Genomic DNA, 10111 nt, shown 5'->3' on the forward strand with positions numbered 1-10111 from the left:
ATGACGAACGTATTTTAGCCGACATTCAGGACGACGGTGCTACAGAGAAAATCTGCATTGAGGAGAATGAATCGATCAAAACCTTAGGACTCCAATGGGATCCGAAGAAGGATACATTTACGTTTTCGGCAGAAAAACCAATGCTAACACGCATAACAAAGCGGTTAGTGTTATCACAGTTGTCCAGAATTTTCGACCCACTAGGATGGTTGGCACCTGTAACGATTCAAGGAAAATGTTTCATTCAGGAACTGTGGAAGTTACCGATGACTTGGGACGTTGAATTGGAATCCAACTTAGCAAACTGGTGGATGGAATATGCTAAAGACCTATCAGAGTTAGAAGAAATTAGCATTTCACGCTGGACTGGATGCTCCAAAGGTATTACGGAGCTACATGGATTCTGCGATGCATCAGAGAAAGCATATGCAGCGGCTGTGTATACAAAAGTAGGCGGCAGAGTCACCTTACTAGCAGCAAAAAGCAAAGTTAATATGTGCTGCCCATTTACTAGCTAAGTTATTAGCGAAAGTGCAGACTATATGGAGCAACAAGTTTACAACGCATGCATGGAGTGATTCGCAAATTACTATTGCTTGGATACAGAACAAGCGCAGCAAAGATAAGTTCGTCAGAACTAGAGTGGAAGAAATCTATAAACTAATTCCCAATGTCAAATGGAATTACGTCAAGTCGGAAGAAAATCCAACAGACGTGGCTTCAAGAGGGATATCACCGCAAGCTCTTAAAATCTGTGAAATTTGTTGGAGAGGGCCGAATTGGCTATCTATAGATGCACAACACTGGCCCACTCAAATGGAATCGGAAATTGTTGTGGTATCCACATTGATAAAATCCGAATATCTGCAAAACCATCTTTTATCGAAGTATTCTTCGATCGACAAACTTTTTAGAGTAATGGCGTATGTATTACGCTTCATAACAAAGCTGAGAGGAAGATCGCAACAGCCGTCACATCTTACGGTGGAGGAATTAAAGCTAGCGAAGATTGCTGTGGTAAAGATACAACAACAGCTAGATTTTGGACACGAAGTCAGACTACTCAAAAACAAAAGACCATTAGACCCAAAGAGTAAGTTACAGGCGCTAAATCCTTTTTTGGATAGTGATGGCGTACTTCGAGTTGGTGGACGACTACAAAACGCAATGATACCGTATAATGTAAAACATCCAATTATACTGGATAAGTCACATTTGACTTGGTTAATTGCAAAGGATGCTCATAAAGAAACTCTGCATGGCGGAATTAACATTATGAGAACTTATATTGAGAGGGAGTTCTGGATATTTGGCATACAAAATTCCTTAAAGAAATATTTAAGGGAATGTATTGTATGCATACGATACAAGCAAGAGATGTCCAGTCAACTGATGGGAAATTTACCAGTTTATCGAGTAACGGTTGATTACTCGTTTCAAAATACTGGAATCGACTACGCCGGACCGTTCCAGATTCACTGCTCAAAGGGAAGAGGTCAAAAAACTTATAAAGGATACATTTGTGTATTTGTTTGTATGGCAACAAAAGCGATACATCTGGAAGCTGTTAGCGACCTTTCATCAGACAAATTCCTGGAGGCTCTTCGACGGTTCTTTGCAAGACGAGGCAAGAGTGAGAACATATACTCAGATAATGGAACAAACTTCGTAGGAGCTTCAAGAGTGTTGGACAAAGAATTTGTAGCTGCCATTAAAAACAATAATGAGTTAGCACATACACTAGAAAAAGAAGGCATCAAGTGGCACTTTATTCCCCCGGGAAGCCCCCACATGGGAGGTTTATGGGAAGCCGGTGTAAAATCAGTGAAGCATCACCTTAAACGAGTTATTGGTGAAAACAGCTTTACATATGAAGAATTTGCATTGCTGCTATGTCAAATCGAAGCAGTGCTAAACTCGCGCCCATTAGTCACTGTAAGGAGCGAAAACGATGGTGAGGACATATTAACGCCGGGTCATTTCCTGGTGGGAAGACCTCTAATTGGAGCTCCTGAACATTTTGACGAAAGTAAGACAATCAGCTCTTTGGATAGATGGAAGCTTATTCAACGCATCAGAGGTGATTTTTGGAAGAAATGGAAAGAGGAGTATCTGGTGTCATTGCAACAGCGAACCAAATGGCGGCAAGTAAAGCCAAATCTGAAGGAGGGACAGCTGGTTCTTATAAAACATGAGAATACTCACCCTGCAAGATGGCCAATGGGAAGAATCATTAGTACGACTAAAGGACAAGATGATAAAGTCCGGGTAGTCATGGCAGGAATGGCACTGGAAGCATAGCTACTGTGCTATGCTGTTTATTGATATTGCAAGCTACAACTGCGACAGAAAAATCGGAACCTCAAAAACAGGCCAAAGAACTTGGGAAAATTTACGACATTGACGCAAAAGCTGCAGTTATGGTGAACAAAATTGGTAAAATTGAAGTCGCTACATCCAGTTGGCAATTATTGTTTTATTATGACATGCAAGCCTATTTTGATGTCATAAAACAATCAGAGGACTTCCTGGAAAAATCCCGCTTGGTTTGCAAAAAAATGGGAGACTTCAAGGACTACTGCGATTTCTTCGGCACGACAATACGGACAAAAATTGACAACATAAAAGAAAAAGACAACTACTGGCCGTACATTTCTCCCCCCCGGAGAATGTCTAAACATGATAAGTAGACAATCTATAAATATGTTCTATTTAAGGGCTGCAATAAACATGTCACGGGACAGCATAAGTGGCAACTACAGATAAGTACGATTGCAGTGGTCTATTGCCGAAGTGTCAAGAGATATGATCACGCGGGAGGTGACTAGCGCGGTCATAGGCTTCAAACATAGATTTGAGATAAACCTCAGCTGCATTGACCAACGCAGACTGCAGCGTCTTACAAGCGCTGCATTATATAATTAGATGATAAGAACCTATTTAAGAATAAATAAAAGGCGATGCCCTCGCAGTAGCGAGTCAGTTAGATTCAAACACCCGAATTGAACTCATTAAGTGTACGCATTAGTTTATAGTGTGAACAAGTATATATATGTATACTTATGTATACTTATATATGTATACTTATATACGGAAACGTTTCCTTCTGCCTGTTACATATTTTTCAACGAATCTAGTATACCGTTTCACTCTACGAGTAACGGGTATAAAGTATCATAAAAAAAAAATATGACATATATGACATGACTTATAAAAAATATATTAAAACATGTCCAAAATGATATTAGGGGAAATTATTCTGGTAATTAATGTAGATGGCCTTTAAATCCGCAAATTTGTACAAATTTTACTTTTCTTGTTTTTATTCATTGCCAACACTGGATTAATTATCTATGCAGATAACCTTAGCGAGCATCTAAGCTCTCCTCTCTTACGCCGTCTCTCTCTCTCTTCCTCTTGTACTCTCGCGTCTGCACTTTTGTCTTAGCGTTCTGCACTTAAGTATGCACTTAACCCATGCATTCGCGCATTTTGCTCTAACAAAAAAAATAAAATGTACTCGTTCGAGATCGCTACATATAAATCGTCTTTTCACTTGCTACTGACCCACGGTTTTTATGTTTCTAACACTGCACTAACTACTTTCCTAACAGGATGGATACAAGCTAAAATTATTCCGATTTCCAAAGCGATTTTACACTATAGGACCCTTTCTTGTCAAATGTTTTTGAAACACTGAGTACTCGTATTATCAAGCTTACATTTTTTTATCAAATTATTATTGCAGGGAAAATATGCAAAAGTTGTATAAATTCGATATCGCAGAGAATGTTAGGGGCACTATAATGACAACAATTGTGTACAATTAAAACAGTAAAGCTTTCGATTCGGTGAATAATAATTTACTATACACAAAACTAAAATGTATTTACTTTGTCAATCATTGCGAAGGCTGGTTAACTCTTACTTAACGTAAGTTAAGTTGCTTTCAATATGTATTAATTATTTAAAAGCTTCTTGTCTAACAGTAACGTATGATGTCCAAAAATTTTTTAAGTAAACATTTTAACGACCTGCCCCTGTGTGCTAGTACTAATAAAAACTACTATCAAAAATTTAGAAGTGGGCCAAAAACAATAGGTTGGGAATTAATACAAATTTAATTCAAGTGTATCGTTATTACTTATTAGTTACAACTACCATTCAGTTTATCTTGACATAACATTTATCAGTAACTTATCATCGATCAGCATTTTAAGACCATTAAAATTAAATATACCTAAAGATTTAAGTTTCATCATTGTAATCATTTTTCAATTCCTGGCGATACAGAATAATACACCCTCCTCTTTGGATTGAGAAAGATGACTGGTTTTTCCTATTCCCTATTCCTACCAATTTGCCTATGACAGCTTGGAATTCGACTTTCTAATGTCTGACAGAAAAATGGCATCACCAGTCAACTTATTAATGTGCAAGTTAACGCGATTGTCCAAGCAGACGTTGCCCAACAGCGTTCACATCTCCGGTCAGCGTAACCAGCGGGCGCTGCCTATTGGCTATGTTGGCTATCTGCACGAGGCGTTGGATCAGCAGTTCTAGGATGTAGGGCTAGCTATATTATTTAAAAAATAATGTACTTAGCCTTCATCACTTAGCCTTCACCCTCGATACGTGAAATAAAAATCATACATCAAACGATATAAGAAACAGCGGCAGCAGCGAAACAAAAAATAAAAACATCAAAAATAAATACATCAACGGGCAGCAACGAACCAGCAAGAACGAAGAGCACCAACCGGCGACAGCAGCACACTTTATTTTACTAAATAATCATGTAAGTGAAGTGTTCATTTTAATTTTCTCTACTCGATTATTTTGAGTGAAATTCCAAAAAATGTGTGTGTGAACCATAAAAGGCATGGCCCTAAGGCCAAAAGAAAAATCAGAAAATAAAAACGAAGCAAAAAGTCTGTGTTCTGTGTGTTAAGAAATATGTTTGATAAGGAGTTAGAAGACCTACTAGATAAATTCTGGAATTTTACAAGCTCAGAAGTGATCTCTTAATATGGCATTGACTAACAAACAATTTAATGCTATTTAAGCAGTTTAAGCGCACTCGCTATCCAAGAGCAATTTTAATCAAAACCCACAAGATATTAGCGTAAATATCGGCACACCTGACATATAAAGACGCCGAAATCGGATTAAGCGTTATGTACAGCTAGACTTTAGATAAGATGAAGTCCCTGCTGGACTTGGATGGCAAAAACGAAACATACGTTTCGTGGCGAAAAGCGGAACATACTGCATATAAGGTGTACGAAAAGCACGAGGGTAGTTCTAAGCATTACCCTTTCAACACTACGCCAAGGAAATTTGCTTCTGCTTCAATACTATGACGAGGTAGGAAAAGAACTGGCTTTTCTCAGAATCAAGAATATAGCTGCATCACTGAACGAAAAGTATAGAGCGGACGCCCTCCACTTATTTATTTCAGGAACCAGAAAGCCCTTAAGCGACGTACTCATCTCTGCAATACCGTCCGATCTTCTGTCCGCATTAGCATTAATCCTATAAGTCGAGGCTAACCACGAACAACACATATTTCCTAACAACTTCACACGCGAGCATTGAGGAAAAAATTCAAAAATCCGAACAAAGATAGAGGGTCAAAAAAAGGCACATAAGACCAGACACTTAAGTTAATCAGAAGTTAAAAACCCTCATTTCAATTAAGGACTGAGGCAACCTCCTAAATAAGAACTTTTGACAGCTTTTTAACGCAAACGAAATATGCTCAACCAAAACAACAAAAAATTCAATAACCAAAGAATTAACAAAGATAACGAATACTACGCAGTAGCTGACGAAAAACAAAAAAATTCTGGCAATGAATTCACGGAATTTCAAAAACTATATAAAACCATTAAAAGGATTAAAAAATATAATTCCCGTAAGTAAACCGTTTCATGTAAAACCAATGGTTACAACACCATAAACAAAAAGTGCGTGATGCACCTCTTTAATATGAAATTTTCTTTATTACCATATCTCACAACATTTGATGGAATTAAAAGGATTAAAAATATAATTCCCGTAAATAAACCGTTTCATGTAAAACCAATGGTTACAACCCCATAAACAAAAAGTGCGTGATGCACAACATTTGATGGAATAATTGGACTTGCTTTACATATACAATCCGACGACGTACTCGATCTAAAAAACAATAATCATAACCAGCAACGGCTATGAAATAATTACATTAGAAGTAATATCTATCTATTATTAATATTAATATCTAATATCTTAGAAGGCTCTAAGATATAAAAAAAATTTTCAATCAATGCTAAAAAACCAAACTGGAGCATTTGCAAAACCAAATAAGGATTTACCATACAATACCAATATCATTGATACTATCCTGACAGAGAACGAGAAACCCATATATTTAATATTGTATCCATCCCCGCCTTCAATTTTGTGCACCCAGAAACACAAGCAATGTTAAGAGACGATTTTATCCGACCAACCTGGTCACCACATAACAATTCATTTGGATTGAATATAAAAAAGAACAGGAAAATACCACAAAACGTTTGGTAATAGATTTTAGAAAACTTAATTTTCAAAAAATGTTGTAAATTTCTACAGATTTACCAAAATACTTTTTGCAACGCCCACAAACCGCCAAAACTGCCACGACCACACTTTGGAAAATTGTTTTGATATTTTTTCATTACTTTTATTATAAGGCCGACATACCACCCAAAACCTTCATTTCTTTTATTATAACGCCGACAAACCACCCAAAACCTTCACGACCACACTTAAAAAAATGTTTGAGTTTCTTTTTTGTTTTAATTCCCCAGTTTCCATCGATATTCCAGATAATGTTGAAATTTCTCGTTCGCACTGTCAATTTTTGATTTCTTTGCTACAAAGGGAAAATCACAACAGTATGAACCAAATACGACCTTTATTAAGGGCTATTGGGCGAATAACAAAGACCGAAAATACTGATTCTACCTTGGCGACTCCGCGTTTAATGGGAACAGAAAAAAAACAAAAAATTGTGGCGCTCAGCAGTACCAAATATGTCAGGCATCTTAGGAAGCGACATCATTCAAGAAACCAACATAAACACCCAACAGATTTCTAACATAAATTAGTATTATATATCTGGTATAGTATAGCCTTTTGCTCTACAACTAACGGATATAAAAATGTTCTGATTTTTATCATTTTTTGTCTTGTTAATTATCTATCGGAATCCCAAAAATTGTAGTACGATTTTTATGGCTTAAAATCTTTAATTTTATTTTTATAATTTTTTTCTGAGAGTGTTGAGGCATGTACTAACGATTTATGGACTTATCTTAAAAATTTATCTTAAATTTATGGGGAGTATTTACTCAACGCAACAAATACTTTGACTAGTAATTTTTAGCGAATCACTTAAGTGCCATTGAAACTTCTTGTTATTTTATTTCTTCAACAAATGGACGATAATTATTAGTATATTTAGTCCCACGCAATTCAGCATTTTTTTGACGTGCAGGAGTTACGCAGTTGAACTCGCTGATTAAGAGGGTTCTTAATTTCTCCCAATCTTGTGTTTTATTCCTCATCAACATTGATCAGTCTTATCCAATTAAGAAGTTCCTGGTGGCTGCTTTGGCTTCTGATGTTATTGGATAATAGTGGACCAGTTCGTCACCTCGGGTTCGTATAAAGGGAGCCAGATAAAGCGTGTGTCCATTGAATTTATAATTTATCAATTTGATAGTGCTTTTACGTCTGCGGTTGCTGGCATTTTTGAAAAAACATCAAAACATTTTTTTAATACTGTAGTGTGGCCGTTTTAGATGGCTAGTGAACGCAGCCAAAATGTTTTTAGCATATCGATAGAAATGTACAAGACTGATGAAAAATGAAAAGTAAACAAAACATTTTATTAAAGAGTGGAAGTTATGGGCTACTTGTGTGCGTTACGTGCACAATGTTGGCGTCACTAAAATCTACATGTTTAATCTTTAATTTTTAGCTTTCAAAGTTCCCAAAATTACCGCGTTCATACGGACAGACGAATGTCTCCAGATCGACTCGTCTATTAATCCTGATCAAGAATATACGTACTTTATAGAGTCGGAAAAGCTTCTGGTATATCTGGTATTCTCTTTGACTCTTTTAAAAACCCCTGTAATAAAATTTAAAAACACTTTAGCAGATCCATTTATTACCTTTACAGTAGTGAATCACCTGCGCTTAATAAACTGCGCATTTGTGTTAAACTTAAAATTAATTTAGTGTGTGCTTGTCATATCAATCGCTATGACAAAATGTCACAAAATATACCCATTTCTATTAGAAAAAAATAGACATGCACAAAAAATATCAAAAATATTTCAATATTTTTCAAAATGCAGTAAACATTTCATCACAGTTTCATTGCAGTTGCACTAGCAATTTAACACTCATTTAATTTTACCAATTATATTTATATATATTAATAAAGTATTCTTGGAAAAGAAAATTAAAGCATTAAGTCACTGGGCGGTAATCGATTTGGCAACACTCCTTCGGCAGGTCCTTCGAATTTTCCATATGACCAATAGGCATGACAATATTAACAGACAGAAGAACAGAAACAATTATGGATTCTTTTTTTTTGATTTTATTTGCTTCATTCACTTTACTTGCATAGTGTAATTCAAAAATACTGGCCCTGGATAAAATTCGTAGCTTCTTCTCACAAAAACCTAATCGTAAGTAAAATTTTGCATGCCTCCCAGGAGAAGAATTCGCAATTCCATTTTATTTTCCTGATTTGTTCTTTCGCTTTGGCACGGAATTTGTATATATCCAAATACGAATTATGCAAAAAGTTGTTTGACCTCTTTTCTTAAATTAACAAAAAAAAATGAAACTATTATACATTTATTATAGAATTTTAATAAAGAATATTAATCTAGTCAAAATCAAAATATATTGACTATAAATAAAATTCCTTCTGCTTAATTTAAAGTTTATCATGTTGCAACCAGAAAACATTTTTATTTCAATTAATATTTACCTGATATGTATGTTTCCGTATCTAGTTAAATTTTTTGATTTTGTAGCACTTTTGAAATTTGTGATTCCACTAGCTCCACTGCTAAAATAGCTGGCGCTTGTACGCGGTAATCGATGATTTACGTTTCCATTTCCTGCTAGGGTTCGCGATGCACCACTTGCGGTAGTTGCGTGTGCGTATTTATAAGAAAAGTTTATAATATAATAACACGTTAGTGCCAGCGCCATTCGGCTGATCTTTTTTCGAAGTGCTACCATGATTTTAAACTGTTTTGGTATCTACCTATTTATGTAGATTTGCTTGAAACTGAGACAAACAGCTTCTGCTTAATCGCACAATTTAAACATTTTTTTTTTTTTGATGTATTAAATGTATACCAGGCTTTATATAATATATAAAAAGTGAACTATTTCCTTTGAAATATTTTACAGTTAAACATTTATTTTATTGCAGCAGACGATCACGACAGTGAAACTTCTCGGGTTTTGTTATAGACATTTATTACTAGTGGTAGCAATAATCAACCACAAGCAACTATTATCCAACATGCCCAGAAACACACCACAGTGATAGATACTTTGGAACTTGTTTACTCTGTTTAAAAGTGAGAGTTGATTTTCATAAATACACACAAGCAAGCGATAGATATATGTGAATTTATTTGTTTATTAAACAGTTAACTTATTTAAAACAGCACTAAAATAAATAGCTTTTATAAAATTTATGAATAATATTTCATAATTTACAATTTACAATTGTTGAAAATAATAATACATACTTCTATTCAAAGTACTAAAAATATTACAACATACATATATTAGGCTTAATAATAAGATAGACCCCAGATAGAAGTTTGAAAACAATCCAAACAATAATAATTTCAAATTGCTTTATTTGTACTAAACTCAACACAGACTTTTTCACATACATACATACATACTAAAACACATACCAAACACACTGAATACATTGGAATCAGAAACCTTTATATAGTATTTTTATAAACCGAAGTTTACCAATTACTAATTTTGTAATGATCGTTTCGTTTAAGAACAGTTCGATACTATTTAT

The 10111-nt window shown here is 35.2% G+C and overlaps 1 protein-coding gene across 6 annotated transcripts in view; it reads right to left on the reverse strand.

Annotated features, from left to right (window-relative positions):
- LOC6541715 (angiopoietin-2) overlaps positions 1-9634 on the reverse strand; it is a 93444-nt gene extending 83810 nt beyond the window's left edge. For 4 of the 6 annotated variants that reach the window (XM_026982826.1, XM_026982829.1, XM_026982828.1 and 1 more), the window contains exon 1: positions 9041-9394. In XM_026982826.1, the coding sequence (XP_026838627.1) occupies positions 9041-9297 (257 nt within the window). In that variant the 5' untranslated portion in view covers positions 9298-9394. Of the gene's footprint in view, positions 1-9040 lie in introns of all 6 variants that reach the window. The other 2 variants (XM_026982825.1, XM_026982827.1) reach the window with 2 other exon arrangements.
- Positions 9635-10111: the final 477 nt, after the last annotated feature.

The sequence above is a fragment of the Drosophila erecta genome, unplaced genomic scaffold (assembly GCF_003286155.1).
Source record: "Drosophila erecta strain 14021-0224.00,06,07 unplaced genomic scaffold, DereRS2 tig00000219-arrow-pilon, whole genome shotgun sequence".
Taxonomy (NCBI): domain Eukaryota; kingdom Metazoa; phylum Arthropoda; class Insecta; order Diptera; family Drosophilidae; genus Drosophila; species Drosophila erecta.